This window comes from Amblyomma americanum, chromosome 2, assembly GCF_052857255.1.
Source record: "Amblyomma americanum isolate KBUSLIRL-KWMA chromosome 2, ASM5285725v1, whole genome shotgun sequence".
Lineage (NCBI taxonomy): Eukaryota > Metazoa > Arthropoda > Arachnida > Ixodida > Ixodidae > Amblyomma > Amblyomma americanum.
Window position 1 is genome coordinate 18,847,310 of NC_135498.1, and position 17,855 is coordinate 18,865,164.

Sequence of the window (17,855 nt, forward strand, 5' to 3'; positions counted from 1 at the left end):
CGTTTCGCCCATCCCTCATTCACGGCGTCGGGTTCCGTCCGTTTATCTTCGAGAGCAAAATGAATCCTCCCTCTTCCCCATTGCCCCGTGTGCAGCACGCGTGACGACGGGAGATGGCAGGGGTGGCACAGCGCAGGGTTGCGCCATTGTGTCGGTGCGAGCCAACGCCCGACGGCTGGTGTGACCGCGGACCATCGAGCTCTCTCCGCTCGTCAAGAATGCATGGCGCCCCCAGTTCGCGCCGTCCGATGGTCTGGCATCGACTTGATCACCCGACGGGCAGCCCAATGATTACCGCGACGATGCCTGCGCGGAAAAAAAAAAAACGTGGCACCAGACCGCGTCGCGGACAAAAGCGGACCTCGGTAGTTCGCGCGCGGCTATCAGATCCCGTCTTCCTCGTCCCGTCGGAGTCGAGGACGGCTCACGTGGAAAAAGCCGGGAAGGTCCCATTCACCGGAGCTGAAGATAGGACTCTCTTCTATACGTCAGTAGTAGTCGTTCCCGTTGCTGTACGACTGGCGACAGCAGTCTATTCGCGGCTGGCCGTAGCTGCAGCGTGTAAGTCGGCGCGTTGCATGCGCGCGAGCGTATTTCACATTCCTCAAAATAAAAACAGGCTAAGGAATAGCACAAGTAGCCGCGTGACATTCTTAGATGTGGTGGACGTTGGGATTACTCTGGGGCAAGGGTTCTCCCTGTTTCGAGTGGCAGGGGTGGTCGGCGGGGAAGCAGACGCAGAAGGAGGACAAAACATCCTCACGAAGAATTTGAAAGCAAACTTGACGATCATGTGTGATACTGAAAGTTGCTTACGCCCTGCAAGCAAATCCGATAAATTCGTCAAACAGGCACTGCTGGCTTTCGGTGCTGCTAATGGCGATATGCAACAAAAAGACAATCACAAAACGCTGCCAGGCCAAACACTTTCCTACCTGTGTGATGAGATTATGAAGTACTTGTTTGTGCAATATTAATGCTCGTTTTAAAGCTTTGCCATTGCCACCGGACGCGGAAACAGCCGAAGTGACTCCTCCGCTCTACGCTTTGACACGCAAAACAGCCCGACGCGGTCGGTCACTTGTAAAGCTAGCTTTCTCGCTATAAGCGTTTTAGTGCGGTGAAGCCGACAAAAAAACTGCATTTTATTGCATCGTTTTTTAAGGCAATGAGTTTTTAGAGCTGCGAGTTCGACTGACGTGGTTAACGCCAAAGGAGTTAGCTCTGTTCACTTTGTTTTATCGATACTTTACAATTTTCTACTCCAGTTCGAAAAATTCGCCATTCGGTTATTAGAAAGGAGCAATAGACATGATACCTACTTTTACCAAAACTTAAAGAAATGTTAAAGCAGTGAGTAAGTGGAAGCGCTTTCCGTCTGCACCACACACAAATAGAGTGTAATATTTTTCTCCGATTGGTACGCAAAGTACGTAAATTACCTCTGTGCGTGCGTAGTAATTGTTCCACGGTGTTAAATTGCCAGTGTCGGTGGTGATCATGCGTAGATCAGTGCGTGTTCATTTTCAATACGGCACTTTGTTAGTGGCCAGCACCAAGCTATAATATTAAAATATTTTGTTTTCTCTTTATACACACCTGTGCAAAGCTTCTTTGAAAATATTTTTCTTTATAATTTCTACAACATCCTAGCCCCTCCGTTCACTGCGCAGTCTTAAAGACGCTTTTAAGCCTCACGTGATGAATACAATATTCGGGTCGAACATTCCTCACGCCACAAACACCGTTTCCCGGGAATAAATCCTCAAGCTCATTACCTTTTTTCTTTATTTTCTAGAAGCTCGCTTCTCGTTTGAAGTATACACATCTTTAAGAGAAAAGGATTCGAATCGACAACCACACCCTTTGAAAGCGCGTCTAAAATAACCCGCGAACCGTTACTTTCAGAGTCTACGCTTCGCACCTCCAGCGAGTTACAGCCATATTTGAACACGATGAAGCATGAGAAAAGAAAAAAAGAAGATAGAAGCTCCAGGGTACGAAAATGAAACACAGGCTCCCACGCGCGTTGCAGCTCTCATTGCAGCGGTAGTCATTTTTTTTTTCCTCCCTCGTTGCATGCTCCGGGTGTCTCCTTTTATTGTTTTTCAACGCATTTAAATATCGTTGCGCAGCCACGAATAACTCGCGCACACACGGTGAGCACTTCGAAACCACGCATCGCCAGCGTTCAATGCAGCCAGTGTATACTTTCTTTTTTTCTGTCTGGCTCGGCTTGGATGCTACTGGCTGCGCCAGCGGCGCCGATACGCGGGCGCCTCTCTATTCAAAGCTGTCTTACCTGCAGTGCATAGCCAATAGAAGCTTTGGTTTCGCTGGTTTTTTCAAAGGATTTTTTTTTCGCAACTGATTTCCACCGCAAAGCTCTCATTTTTCGCCGTGACGATTGAAATGCAGTGAACGGACGCAAATACTTTACCGGCAAAAAAGATAAATGTACATTTCGGTGGTTCCCAGTTGAGAGGATTGGTGCTTGATCAAAGAAGGTATTCGTATACCCGATCACCGAATATACGCTTCCGTCCGTTGGTTTGTTTTTAACTCTGTATTTCTCACGCACTCAGAAATGTAAATTCAGGGCTTTTCTGCCGAAAACCTTTATGTGTATTTCGTTTTTAGCAGCTCCAACGAACAGGATACTGTAGCAGAAAAATGCATTGAGAGGAATGAGGAGGTTTTCACGCTACAAGAAACGAGTTGACAAAAAAAAAGCAAAAGTGAAAAATTCTGATAGCTTTGACCTTTGGGTGAAGGTAGGTAGGGTATCCGAATGAGGCCGAGACGATGGCAAACGAAGAAGCAGGCTCTGCTATCAGGATTATCAGGTATTCAATGCGGAAGACAATCAGAAAAATAAATGGTGGTGCTGATATGCTGCTGCTGTTGATGATGATGACGACGCTGGTGGTGATGGCGATGACGATGCTCACCGTAGTGTTGGGAAGGGGTACACATTTATGAAGCGGCTTTTGCGTATCCGCACATGAAACTTTTTTGCAATTGGGCAGGCGCACGGAGAGGTTTGTTTAGAGCACGACCGGCTTTATTACAAGTAATAAAGCCGGTCGTGGTTTAGAGATAGGCAGTAAGATAATCCTAAAAACAATTTGTGAAATATGGATTGGGCTTTTCGTGTAGCTTGTTCGTTCTTTCCTGAGCTTCCTGCTACACTGGTGGCGTTAGGGTGCGTAATATTACAGTGTACACACGCATACACATTTCAGCTCGCGTCTTTGCACACGCTATCAGTTGTATTAAATAAAGCGTTTTGTGACGCAGGGTCTCAGACAGTCACCGCCGTCAAAAGACTATTTATCCATTAAAAAAAAACACAGACACCTCTTCGTTGCTGCATAGTTGTAGCACATTTTACGCGATAAGAGCAGGTGACAGTTTCCGTCATGAAACGAGATAATAGAGGGGCATGTGAGCATGCGCACTTGCTACGAATGAGTGTACTTTGTGTGAGCACTAACGTGCTCTTCTGTCAGTTATTCCTCGCTCACATTTTAAGCGTCCTTTCTGTCGTCTCTTGCAGGATGAAGAGACGAGCAAACGCGACGCTGAGCCAGGTGAGATGCGGACGATTAAATGTGTATAGTTTGCGCGATAGTGGGATTTATAGTTAAGCAGTGCGTACAGAAGACGAAAACAGTTCGATGTAACGCACCAGTCATTAAAACTAAGTAATCTTCAAATAGCAACGGTTACTTGCCTATTCCTGGCAACTTTGACTGTTTACGACCGGCTCGATCATTATGCATTGCTGCATGCGCACTCTGAGATTTAACTTGCGGGCAGGGCGTTTATTCAACAACTATTAAACTGTCAGTTTCACTGACAGTGATAATACACAGGTATACGTAGTGATCGTTACCATCGAGTTCAAGCGAGCTTAGTGGCTCAGTACGCTACGAATAGAGACAGTCACCTTTCTCACCTGTTATTTGGTGTTGGCCACATCTTGATCTCTTCTTGAAGTATAGGGGAAGACCGGTGCATTGGCTTTGATGCGACAACGAATTCTCGAAACTCACTTCGACAGTTCAGACTCGAATCTGTTGAAATCTCACAGAACGAACTCAAGTGAGCTCCACCGAAACCTAGAAGTCAACCGCGAATCATCTCATTACTGCGTCGCCTCGGCACACCGTGCCTTCAAAAGGGTCACCGCGGCTTGCGCGAGATAGGGATGATGTTAAATGAATAGGGAAGTTTATCTTCCCTGCAATGGACTTAGCGTGGCTGATAAGGATGGTTATGACGACCGCAGTGATTGCGTCTGAGGTCACAGTTTGCCCGGCTGCATCGTGTTTGTCTCGCTGTGCGCAGAGAACGCCGTGACGTCCGTGGTGCAGCTGATCAAGGAAGAGTGCCGGAAGCGAGACGCCCTCGAGGTGTCGCCATTTTCGGGTGAGTGGACAACGCGCTTTGCGGGCGACGCATGCGCAATACGCATGCGATAGCGATAAAGCGCTTGCGTGAATGGAAGCACGGTCTTGGAGCACCACCCAGAAAAGATTACAGAAGACAGTTCCGCAGTGATACAAGCCCGCACATGAAACAGTGAGGATGTTTTTCTTAGGGGCATCCTACTTTTCCAAATTACTTTGTTTTTTTTTCGTGTTGTGGATTTTTAAAACTTATTGCTGCAGTCGCACTGTAGTGGCAATTACCGCCTGATTAATTTAGCTGTTTGATGAGATTTAAAAAGAAAGCAAATGTGTGTTGTGTGCATCCTTAGAAACTTAGCTATAGTAAAACAGAGAATTGAACTAGTTGGTACAGTTATGCAATTTATTAGCGTGAACACGAAAACGCGCGTCGCGTTAAATAGAAAGAGCAGCCTACGCTCTAAACACGAATACGCCTATATGGGAGTAAATAGGGAGTAAGTCCTCCTCTAGAGCAATCAGTTTCATAAAAGGGGGCGCGCTAGAGGACAGCTTACTGCCTGTGCAGAGCGGCACGCGATGTTGTGTTCACGCTAATAAATCTTACACCCGCACATTCCGATCGAAAAAACAGTTCAGCTACTATATACGTGGAAGGAGACAAGACTGGCGATGACTGCCAACGGGAGGTTTATTGGAGCGAAGCACGCAAAAACATACTCTTTTCTCAGAACCAGCAGCGCCTGTGGCACACCGATACACTTGAAGCTTCAATAATGTGAGTACATAAGTTTACAGTCATAAACAAGTAGCGTGATTACGCACGGGTCATATACCTATAGTATTGTATGTATCTTGATTCAAATTATTGAAGAAGTATCAGTGTTTCTATTGATGTGGCGCATGCGTTCCTGGTTGTGAAAAAAATAATGTTTTTGAATTTTCGTTCCAATAAACCTTCATGAGATAGCGCCGGTTTTGCCTGATTCCATGTCCCTTGCAGCTGAGCAGTTTTTTTAAATCATAACTTGGCTTACTGTCTGAACTTTGAAATGGTGCCTTTGAATCATGGGTAATACAAAGCAACAGTAAACGCAAAAGTTTAAGGAAAGATAAAACGCCGTTTTTCAGTTTGCCTTTCATTACCCTTCCCGCTTTTTGTCGAGATTCGTCTCCAGCCAGAAAGCTACGGTACGATGTGCTGTGCGCTGTTACGAGAAATGCCGATCTAGAATTTTAACAGTGTAATTACGTTCACTGAATTACTGTGACTCCAGGTAAACTGGAACCAGCGGGAAATAAGATCTCTATTTAGGAAGTATCATTTCATATCTATCGCGCTTTCAAGTCTATGGCGTTGTGGCCATACATTTTGGTTTTGCATTGTAATGAATTAAAAACAAAACCATGGCCTGATATTTAAACTCAAGCAAGTTTTGGAGCATTACGACCCTTTTTTTGGTAGCAATCGCTATCTCCACGAATTGAATAATTTCGCGCAAACCTCGATTACGTTATTGGCGCCTCAGAACAGAGTGCGGTAAGGAGGCCTGTCGACACGACTAGATTAAGGAGGCGATGCATGCTCATACACAAGAGCAAATGCCCTTCAAATGCCCTTCAAAGGAAGCCCTCCAGCCAGTGGCGTCGACCGGCTTTCTTGATGTCGCGGATAATCCTATAAGCACGGGATTAATAACCTTGCCCCTGCCAGCCCACTGAGATGTCACGCTGGCAGGCGGGAGGAGATTAAGCATGACGTCATGACAACCTGTCGACGCCATTGGCTGCAGGGCCTATTTTGAGGGCCGCTTTCGCGTCTTCCGCCTCCTTCTTGAGTTCTATCTGAGTATAATTGTGTGGAGAAGGTTTCAGTTTTCTCAGACTGCTTTTAACGTGGCATTATAGACCGTGAAACCTCCACAAGAGAGAACGGTGCCATGAGAAGCTCTGCAACAATTCACAAACGCTCGTCACTCAAACATTTTCCACTTTGTATTCACTTTCCTATTTTCCAGAAACGCAAACCTTCGACCACTCTTTGGATCCTTCGAGTATATTCACACTAAGCAAAGGTAAGCCGCTGGCTGCGAGGTTCTGAAATTTAAGTAATTTACTGATACGTTTGGGAGATGAGAAGGCTTTGATGCTTTCTACGCTCATCCATTTCGATAATGCAACAGGCAAATATAAATTACCTTCAGATAAGCCGCAGATAAGTTGTACCGCCTCCATCTGTTCTGTGGACATAACGTTCTCGACATCATTTCGTATCCAATTAATCAGGCGCGACGCTCGATATATAGCTACAGCTTATCAGTCATGCAGTAATAAGGCGAAGGCACCTGGATGTTTCGTGTCGTTCCCATTTCTTAACTTCCCTTACTTCTATTTCTCAGATGAACTGCGGGACGTGCTACTGAGAGAAGCCCAGGCCAGGAAGAAAGTGGAGAGAGAGTTTCGCCTCATGCGAGGTAAGCAGCTTCTTTCTTTTTTCTTTTTTTTTTTGCAGGATGCCTCCTCGTTACCTAACTTTTTTTTTTGCGAACTCCACGAACTTAATTTAGCACACACTAAGATGACTCACTGATTAGATAGCTATCAGAATGCTGGGAGTCATTTTCGGGTGCATGAAAAGGGAGTGCTCTCATTTGGTGCTCTCATAGTCTCGAATGAGCTACATGGTAATCATGTCAAGGTAGCTTGTACTAATCTTTCGATCCTCTTTAATTCTTGTCAATAAATGTACCGACTGGTTGGTAGTGGTTATAGTGGGGCGTGGAAGTCTTAGGATAATGACAAGGAACCAGAAGAACCAGAAGGAAATAAAAAATATAGAGTCAGAGGAGTATAATTGTATTATACTATGACAATACACAAGTCTCCATAATGAAACTAATGAAAACACTACTGCGCAAAATACTTAAAGAAACAGTTCAGTGACGGATAAACGCACAAAAAAGAAACAAGTATAGATTGGCAGAAGAGGGAGGTGAAAAAGAAGAAAGAACTTAAACAATAAAAACAAAGCGGGCATATATAGCCGCTTAACCGAGAAACTGTGCGCAAGAGACTTGCACGTAGGTCATCGCACTAAAGTTTATCTCTCTATTCAGCGAGTCCGCTGTTAAGCGCAGGCGCTCGTGAAGTTACTTATGCGCAGCAGCGCTCATTCTCTGCTGCAACCATGCAGCTACCTATACAGACAGAGACAAGCCGCGGGTCGCCGGCCGCCACATATAGCTTTCTCTGCATATCTGCTATCGCCCGTTCGCTTCGCGGCGGCGCAACTACACAGCGCGTCAGCGCATTCTTCTCTGTACACGAGGGTTCCGCACACCGTCAAAACAGCGCTGGCGCGCTCCAGTGCTCGGCCCGGCACCGATATTCCACTCGCGTGCCACACACTGTTAAACACGGAGGACACCGAGAGGCGGCGCTCATTAGTCGGAGTGTTTCTACCTCGGTCATCTCCAGCCGGTACCGCCACTCACTTGCACCAGCGTGGCCGCGTGCGAGTTTTGCATCAACATTTGCGGCGCCAAATCGGTGTTGCGTCGACCTGCGCGGCTGGCGCCGACAAGCGCCGCTGCGTGGCGCTCGTGACGTCCTTGGCGCGCCGGTGCCGTGGTGACACCAACACAGATTTAGGAGTAAGCACCGTCTCACGCTATCGGCGGAAAATAACGGACGACTGACGTCAGTTCAGAAACAAAATAAATGGGCTGGGGGTTATGTTGAGTGAATATAACAAGCTATTCGAGTGAGTAAGCCGGCGGGACTAGCAGCAGAGTCGTATAGAAGCCAATTATAGCGAACGGGCAATGCATTTTTCTCGTTTGTTGCAGGCTAGCGCGATGGATTGTAGATGATTCGGAAGAAAGCATAATGGGAAAGCAACACGCCAGCCGGTGGAGAACGAACTGAATACGCGGCTTCAGAACGTCGCGTGCGCTGTTCCGATTCATTGCCGAGCTGCGGGAACTGTTTCTGAATGTACAAAGAATGCTCAGTAAGTTCTGCCTCCTGGGCTGAAACCTTTTGATGAAGTGACGGAATTGGAACACGTTACATTCAAGCAAAAGATGGGCATGTCCTCTTTGTTAGGAGCACATCGCTACGCGACGTATTCTCCACCAAGAGCGATGCACCTGCGTATAGGTGGTATTCACTGAGGCCGCGCTACCAGACGGCGCGAGCGTCGCCGCGACAAACGCGCCATGTTTGCGGTCGTTTCACGCCAGCTCGCGCAGTGTCACGGTACGACTTGGGGTATCCGGCTTGAATTGTTAGTGATCCGTAACATCTTTGCACATTGTTAAATGCGTCAACGTCCACTTTTATTTGTGGAACGCTTATTGTGCATAAAGCTTGAAGCGGAATTCTATGCCGTGATTTAACCGAGCTGCCTGCCGCCACTCGACAGCAAAACTGGCTGGCTGCATTGCACGCAAGAATGTACACGACTTGCAACATTTAATATCAGTTCATAACTGTCAGCTACTCATGCAGGACACATCGTGGTTTATACAGCACATGATTAATTACCCATATTCCAAAACTGACGCTGCAGAAACTCATATTTCAAGCGGCTGTAGTCCGCGAACTGCCGAAGCCGCATTGTTTCAGCAGAAAGGCAAATTGCGTCATAGCTGCTTTATTTACGCGACAAAATGGTCGAGAAAATACTGTCATGCACTCGCAGCCCGAATGGCAGACATAGCGAGAATGTTTTGCAGGTTTGATTGTAGAAACGTAGCGTTGCTTCCAGTGCACAAGACCAGGAATCTGTAGGCCGGTTTGCAGCAACGCGATGTGCAGCGATTCCGCTACATTCAGCAGTAACACGTCACTTTCAGCAGACAGAGATGACAAGTTAAGCTAGCTAAACGAACTATGGTGAAAAATGGCACTTCGGCCGTTGGCAACCTCAGCACGGATCTTGGGCTCGCCCGCTTGTCAAGCAATTGCACCCTCTCATAGATTTGCATGCTTTAATTCCTTAGCCTGTCGGCAAACTTACGCCGTGCACAAGGCGGGCCTCAATGTCGGTTAATTCAACGCACGGCAGCCGTCTTGTAGTACGTCGCACACCAAGCCGGCACCTGCACATTCCTACGGGTCGACGTTTTCACAAAATGTAACATTTTCAGCGTGCCCGCTCTTATCTATTACGCGCAGTTCACGGCGTATCCACTCAGTCACACGGTGTTACGGGTCGGACAGAAATGATCTGCGGCGAGACGCTAAATACACTCACATTTCGCACATCACAAGCGAGGTAAATGCTGCGGCTGCCGCGCGCGCTACCACCAACATGGCGTATGCCGCGCCGGCCGCTAGCGCCCCTTGCGGATGACGTCATGTGAATACCTCCTATTGAAGTTTCTACTGGTAGTTGTACAGTAATGAAGGCGGTTATTGACGTCACCAAAAACTCACTTTAGCGGTGTCCTCTTCGTCGGATGCAAAGCAAGTGTAGCATTCCTGCGTCACTTAATAGTGAATAACAGCCAGTAGTCCGAAGACGCGAGATCGGGCCTTAAGGCCAGAAGTTCCAGCAACCAGAAATTCTATCACGCTCAACGGCGCGACCGCCTGAAAAACGAAATTTAAAGCTTGCATTTAAAGGTAGCATGTTGAGATTCCATTAAAATTTTTAAAAGAGTTACCGCCCTCGAGGCGGCACACCCTCTGTATTTTTTCTTGCAAACTACAAGACATGTGTTTGAATACAAACTTATTCTGGTTAATGCTCGGTACAAGCTGGGGCGCGTTGGTGGTGGTCCTTTATCTGCTTTCGAAAATATTCGCGTGCTTGTGAGTGCGCGGTGCGAGCGCTCACAAAATCTTTAGCCTCAAGAACGTTAAGAAACGTCTCTTGCGCTCGGGGTGGGCGCAGTTAAGCGCGCAAGCTCTTGTGGATTAACTTTCAGACTTGTGAACGGCAGTGAGAGTGATCGGCAACTCTCGCCTCTGAAATTAAGCTACCAAAAGTACCGATAAGCGCTTCATGCATCACTTCAAAGGACGTTTCTTTTACTGGCCAGATACAAGAGCCGCCTTCTCGCGCATTCGACAAGGCCTCCAAAGCGTTTTCTAATGTTCGACAACTTGCCAGCGTACCTTGAAATTCTGGATATAAAGTTCACAAGGACACCTAATTATATAATGCGGCGGCAATGCGATAGCATTAGCGATTGTTGATGCCTTTACCGGATGTGACGTCACTTCTGGTGTGGTTTTGTCACTACCCTCTAGCCAATGGGAATGTTCTGACCTGGAGACGACGCTTCCCTACAACGATTGGGTGAATTTTATGACTGGCGAAGCATTCTGGCCCCATGGGGCATCTGACGCCATCGCATAAACAAACAAACATACATACATACATACATACATACATACATACATACATACATACATACATACATACATACATACAGACACACACACACACACACACACACACACACACACACACACACACACACACACACACACACACACACACACACACAAATAAATAAATAAATAAATGAAAACTGCAGGAGAAAATTCATGCCGGTGTTGTACAACCTGGATGGAAGCTTATATCCGTTCGGTCCTCTAATGCATCCAGAAAAAAAAAATGAACTCCTTCCAAAGCAATTATCAATATCGTCAAGCGAAGAACGTGATCGCTTTGAGCGCCATTTTACTACGAGCAACAACCAGAGTTTTTCGCACTCTAGTTTTCGCAGAAGGTACTTTTACTGACAGCGACGACATCCAGTGTGTTGACAGAGCACTATGCTATGCAAGTATAGAATAGATGCAAAAGCAGCCATCCTGACTGTGCCTGTGAACTATTTTCGCTTTTTGTTTCTCCTCGCAGAAACCTTCGAGGAGCAAGTGCAGAAAGAAGTCGCGTACCGCGAAGAACTCACCAAGCAGTTGCAAGTGGTGCGAGGTAAGGAGATGAAGGTGCTGTTTCACCCCTGCCAATATAAGATATCTCTTTGCTATCGCCACCTAGCGGAGATTATGGTACCTGATTTGGCAGTATATTATCTATTCTGGTAGCATTGCAAAGCATGAATGAAATTCATAGATGACTGAGCACGTGCAGAAACAAGTGATGCTTTGAGGCCCTTGTTAGACATAAAACTAGTGACTTGAAAGTGACCGTGATACTTTCCACTTGTAGCCCTCAGTGTGAACAAGGCCGCCTAGGCTTCTGGACCTTGCTGGAGAGACCCTGAATGCTATTTACGATCAACAGGTGCAGTTAATGGTGGTTCCATTAGAGCTCTATGCGGCCAAGATTTCATAATGAGCTGCATAAAGACACTTAGATTTAGGACGGGGGACAAAGTCCCCGTTTATTAACAAAGGGAAAAAGGTGGCATTTATTGGTTGCAATATATTCCAAGAGCGCTTTTATACAGCTGCACTGCGGCGAAACATACTGCGCCGTTCTTCCACTTTTAGCTTCTAGCGCACGAAAAATACATCAGATTTTAAGCGCACGTGTTGTGAGAGCATTAAATTCCCAATGCCGTGCGGCATGCAGTGGAAGAAGCAGGGACTAATGGTGCGTTGAGTGTAGCTACACCTGTGCGATACGCGCGAGAGTGGGGGAGTTCTGATATCTGAAGCACACACCGCTACACTTGTGCACGTGCCATATGTTTTCATAACTAAGCGCACGCAAATGCTCACTCTATCCCCTGCAGACGCTCTTTGCCAGGAACTGGACCAGGAACGGAAGGCAAGATTTGCTGTTCAAGCCAAGCTGAAAGGTATGACAGGCACAATAATTTCAACTGATTGTTTTTTTTTCATTTTTAATTCATTCTATTTGAAAGAACAAACATTTTGAATGCTTACCTTAGAGTATTAAACGCGAAGCTCTTCCTTTGAAGTGCACTAAAACATGACAAAACATGCAGTTAGAAATAAACATAAAATCACAGCCAGTTTTTCCTATCTGAAGTCTATGTTCCTGTACAAAGCGCCCGTGACCATGGCGAGCACTGGTGAGGGTATAAGTGGCGTACTTCCTTATATACTTCAGCGCGTTAACTTGCGAGATATGTGTTTGCTTTCAACATTGAAGAGTACAAGCACAGGGATGCAATGCGTGGTGCCTACTCTTTGCAACGAGTCCAGACCGATCAAAGTTAATGAGAGCGTCATGTCCTCTCTTCCGCACGCAGAGCTTTCCCTGCACTACCAGCAGATGCAGCAACGAAGCATCATCGCCGGTAAGCACCCCGAAGGCTTCCATTTTCGTATTATTGAAGCGAAATCCTTCACTACGCTATGTAGAGCAGTCGTCACGTAGGCCGGAGAATGACCTTGAACGACTTTCAGCCCAACCACGTTAGCCGTGTATGACCATATGCGGTACAGTTATGGTGTCGAACCCTTGACCCCTGACCTTTAGTTGACCTTTGGCCTCTGACATTTGACATTGGGTGACCTTTGGGTTGACCTTAGAGCTTAAGAACATCCGATGGGGTGTTGTGAAGCCACGTGAGGACATCTGATGGGGGTGCCGTAAGACCATGTGATACCACGGCACAGACACGTGGTCGTGTGGGTATATATATCACGGCTGTCGCGAGCGTGTAGCGGAGCTGCCATGGACCAGCGTCAGACGCTTAGCAAGCGAACTTGCTTTTCGCTGAAATCCAGGATAAGCCAAGTTAAGCCACTGCCATTTTTTATCATTTTTCAAACATCACTCAATAATTTAGTGTTGCAGAGAGGCCGTCAGCGCCATTCATTCATTCCTTCTTTCATCCATTCTTTCCTTCTTTCTGTCTATCTGCAGACACGCACGATACGATGCAGCATCTCGCCTGCAAGATGCTGGGCGCTAGACACTGTGCCGAGTGCAGCTATAAAGGGGAATGAAGACGCCAACCGCCGAGTCTCGTCGCCGGCGCTGGGCTTCGCGCAAGACTTCATCGCGACAGAGCTGCAACGATGATGGACTGCGACTGGCTCGTGCCACTGCTCGCCACGGAAGTTGCCGACACCTGCCGCCGCCGCCGGACATTGGTGGAATTCACCGCGTACCGCATGTAGCACACCAGTGAAAGGCGCTCTATGCGGAGTGCATTCAGCCGGATGTCGGCGCTTGGGTGGCGCTGCTGTGCGTCCCGTTCTATTCGTACAGAGCCGGGCGCTAGGGAACGCAAGCATGCACGCACGAGTTTGGTTTTTCTTTCGAGGAAACTATGCTCTAAAGCAAAGACTGCTGCGCGCAAGTGTGAAAAGCCGTAGGTGCAGCTGTAGGGACGAAGCCGGCCACTGATGGAGTACTGTAACAATGGGACACCTGCTTTTACGGATAGAACAAGGACATCATAGCGTCGCATTGTTTTATTTGCGAAATGAATTCACATCTGCGTAAGCCGTTTCCTCTGGGCATAGATAAGATTAGAGACTGAAGGCAAAGCGTGCAAATTCGAACCTGAGTGGCTTGTGACTAAGTGAGCCAGTAGGATGACAGCACGCAGTTCATCCTGTATCCACGGTCTTGGGCAGCTGACTCATTGTTCAACTACATGCACTTATGTAAGAGAACTTTTTATTCTGGGAGTGACCGGACCTCCTGGGGGGTCGCAAATGACGCAATACTATAACAATGGGAGCGGCAGATCTGGAAATGGCTTTTTGTACTTTTCGTTCCAAGACGTGCAATGATGGAATACAGCTGTGGCCAATATTGGCTGTAGCCAGTATTGAAGTTATTGTGACCGAGGAAACGCCGACGCAAGTTCAGGCTATGTCCTCGGGTGCAAAAGAACATTTTGGCATGTATACACCACGGCCATCTAGCAAAGCGTGACGTCAGATATTGATGGGGGTGCACGCATGCTGAGTAAACTATCGACTCGAGGCGTGTACGTTGACACCCTGATAATCGCACCTTTGTGAGCAAGGGCATCTATGCTAAGGGTTTTCTTTGCATTATTGCGAGAATGTACAGTGCGTAGAAAGGGAAAAAAAGGAACACAGAAACTCCACATGACCGTTGTGCTCGCGAGAAAAAAAGACGGTGTACATGAAAGTCCTTTTCATGACGATCTCTGCAAAGACTCAAAATGGGACTATGCTTGTCAAGACATCGTTGCGGTATACCACTTCTCAACTTTTTCGAGCTTCGCTGGTGCATAATTCCCACATTGTTTTCTTTGCGCAGAAATTCTTCACTCGTGCCATGTGCCTAGAGTAGCTCCCGCGAATGTGCACTTGTTTCTTTGCTATTTATTTTTGTAGATATTGTAATTAGCCTCGCTTGAGGGCATCTCAGGGTGGCACGCCGACTTAAGATGCCGCAGTTGTAAACTATGTACACGTGCGCAAAAAGAACACCACTGCGTGATCAATTTCGGCAGCTTGCCGCTGCATTTTGCAGCATTCAGTCGTTCTACTGGTTGGCGTAGGCCGGAACAATGTTATCTGAGATAAGCTTCTGGTTCCTTTCTCTGTAAACGGCGATTCTGCCGTCTCATGAAGTTCTATTCTATTCTAACAATATTACAATGGTTGTCAGCGAAATTGCTGACCGTATCTACGTGACATCAGTTATGCGATCCTTGTATGCTTTTTTGTTGGACACATCCCTGTCAACTTTTCATGGACATCGTGCTGGAACACCGTCATCTCGGAACAAGCGTAGCGATTAACCTCCAGCCAGCGATGCCCGGACTAGCCGACCTGGCCGAATCCAGGCTAAAGCGGCTCTGAGCGATTTCTCCTTTAGCCCACACCGGCACTGTGTAGGTGATGTGCGACATGTGTGCCTGCGGATGTTCCGCAGATTGAGGTGTTTTGCGTGCCATACCGGTGCACAAACCAAACGTTTAAGAAGCAAATAAATCACTGGTGTTGGTTTTGAACTACGGTGGCCTGACTGGGTTGCTGAGCTTTACACTTGCACGGTGGTATGCGGAGTGCGAAATCTACACTAACAGGTAGATCGACAAAGTGAGAAGTATGACAATAAACTCGTTCCTGACGTACGCAGCGTTTGCCTACTTGGTTTGTAACCGCCGTGGTTGCAAGTGCAGAAATTGAGAACACGTGCTCGCACGTGCGAGCAGAAGATTGGTATGGTTGCCATGCAGGTCGACTTTTAGGCAAGGCGCTCAGAAGTTGATCCCATAGTTTCGGTTTAGACAAACTCCATCTTTGTACAATTCCAAAGGATAAAAGAAAAAACTACCGGGGCCTCTTAAGTCTCCTTACTTGCTATGAACGTGAAAGCTTTGTGCACTATTGCTGTTTCCGTAGGCGCGCTTGTGGTTCTTTACGTCTGTGGTATTCTGGGCGTTTGTGTAACATAGTTCGCGTTGGCCGCCAAACCGCACACCATTCGGAGCTTCGTGGATCAAGTTACTGCCCGTATATGCACAACTGATCATTCTACACTTAAGATTCGTAAATGGCGGCGAGTCCTCATACCACTACCAGCGAAGTGGTTAAGCGATGCGCCACTGCCCTTGCAGGTGGCTGTTCCTGTCCCACCCACCCGCAGCATTCGTCCTGTCGTACACACTAAACAAATTCTCACCCTCAAGGGTGCAAATCAGCTGTCCCCAGACGAACACCCTTTTGGGTGCTAAAAAGTGTGCAAATATCAGCACCCTTCAGGAAGGCTGCAAAGCATGAAAGTTTCGATGGCGCGCATCGATCCAAGGCTTTTTCTTCATGGGTGAATCAATGTGGAGCACCCTTCCAACATCCATTCGTAGAGGTGTTATGGAAAAATAGTACCCTTTAATGAGGGTGCAACCATTACATCCTCTAAAGTATCACTAAGTGCACCCTTCATTAAGGGTGCTGACCTCTGCACCCTTTTTTCGCACCGAACAATTGGAAAAGGGTGTTCGTCTGGGGACAGCTGATTTACACCCTAAAGGGTGAGAAATTGTTTAGTGTGTATGTGTGTCTTTTTCGTCCCGTTTTTTCGTGCTGCTTCGTTTTCTCAAGATGGATCATTACCAACTGGCCCAAACTTCGGTGCTTTTGCACCCGTAGGGATTGTGCGACCAGTGCTGCTCTCCCCGAGCAACTACTCGCGCAGCTGGCGCGACGCTCCTCCGAACTTACTCGAGCTTCCTCCCATTGGCTACAGCTGGCGCGACGCTCCTCTGAACTTACACGAGCTTCCTCCCATTGGCTGCAGCTGGCGCGACGCTCTTCCGAGCTTCCTCCCATTGGCTGCAGCTGGCGCGACGCTCTTCCGAGCTTCCTCCCATTGGCTGCAGCTGGCGCGACGCTCATCCGAGCTTACCCGAGCTTCATTCCAATGGCGGCAGCTGGCGCGACGCTCCTCCGAGCTTACCCGAGCTTCCTCCCATTGGCTGCAGCTGGCGCGAAGCTCTTCCGAACTTACCCGAGCTTCCTCCCATTGGCTGCAGCTGGCGCGACGCCCTTCCCTGCTTACCCGAGATTCCTCCCAATGGCTGCAGCTGGCGTGACGCTCTTCCGAGCTTACCCGAGTTTCCTCCCATTGGCTGCAGCTGGCGCGACGCTCCTCCGAGCTTACCCGAGCTTCCTCCCATTGGCTGCAGCTGGCGCGACGCTCTTCCGAGCATACCCGAGCTTCCTCCAATTGGCTGCAGCTGACGCGACGCTCCTCTGAACTTCCCCGAGATTCCTCCCATTAGCTGCAGCTGGCGAGACGCTCCTCCGAACTTACCCGAGCTTCCTCCCATTGGCTGCAGCTGGCGCGACACACCTCTGCATTTACCCTAGCTTATTTGCGGACAGAAGGTGTGGACACTTTCTGTACACGCCACGCATGAGGCAAATAATGCTTGCGTATTAAAAAATTACTACGTCGCAGCGTTTCTTAAAATTGTGACGTAATCATTTATACAAAAGGAAAAACACTTGGCACTGCGGGTTCTAACAGCAGCGTTGTGATGTAGCAGGTGCCGCTAGAGTGTTGCCGGTTCTATGAGTACTGCCCATTCCACATTCAATATTTAGTATGCACCTACGGCCACAGAAATGTGGGCCTGTCAGCAGGAACACTAAGCGGTCCTTGCAATAGTTCTGGGCGCCTATAAAGCGGCAGATGAAGTGATCGGCAGCGCAGGTGTCGGAACGTGAGGGCAACAGCTCGCATCACGGTAGTCGAGGGATTGACGAGGATGCTTGCTCTGCATCTGCCATAACCGTGCACAAACCTCACAACTTTCGCTATAATTCCTGAGAGCCGATGGTAGGCCACTGTCGAATACACAATAAATAATGATGCCCAATCAAAGCCCAAATGTTAAGCGCAAGCATGCAATTCAGTTTACGAATATATTTCTTTGAAGATGGACCACAAACTTCACAGAGAAAATAAATACGCCGCCCATTATCCAAAGATCCAAATGCGTCGCTGAACATTGTCGTCAATGTCCGCTGCATTCGTGTGAAGTGATT

At 47.7% G+C, this 17,855-nt stretch overlaps 1 protein-coding gene across 1 annotated transcript in view; it reads left to right on the plus strand.

Annotated features, from left to right (window-relative positions):
* fuss (SKI family transcriptional corepressor fussel) overlaps positions 1-15,434 on the plus strand; it is a 53,370-nt gene extending 37,936 nt beyond the window's left edge. The window contains exons 7-14 of the mRNA XM_077651319.1: positions 3,560-3,593; positions 4,354-4,434; positions 6,434-6,490; positions 6,815-6,889; positions 11,293-11,367; positions 12,134-12,199; positions 12,617-12,664; positions 13,237-15,434. Coding sequence (XP_077507445.1) covers positions 3,560-3,593; positions 4,354-4,434; positions 6,434-6,490; positions 6,815-6,889; positions 11,293-11,367; positions 12,134-12,199; positions 12,617-12,664; positions 13,237-13,319 — 519 coding nt within the window. The 3' untranslated portion in view covers positions 13,320-15,434. The remainder of the gene's footprint in view (positions 1-3,559; positions 3,594-4,353; positions 4,435-6,433; positions 6,491-6,814; positions 6,890-11,292; positions 11,368-12,133; positions 12,200-12,616; positions 12,665-13,236) is intronic.
* Positions 15,435-17,855: the final 2,421 nt, after the last annotated feature.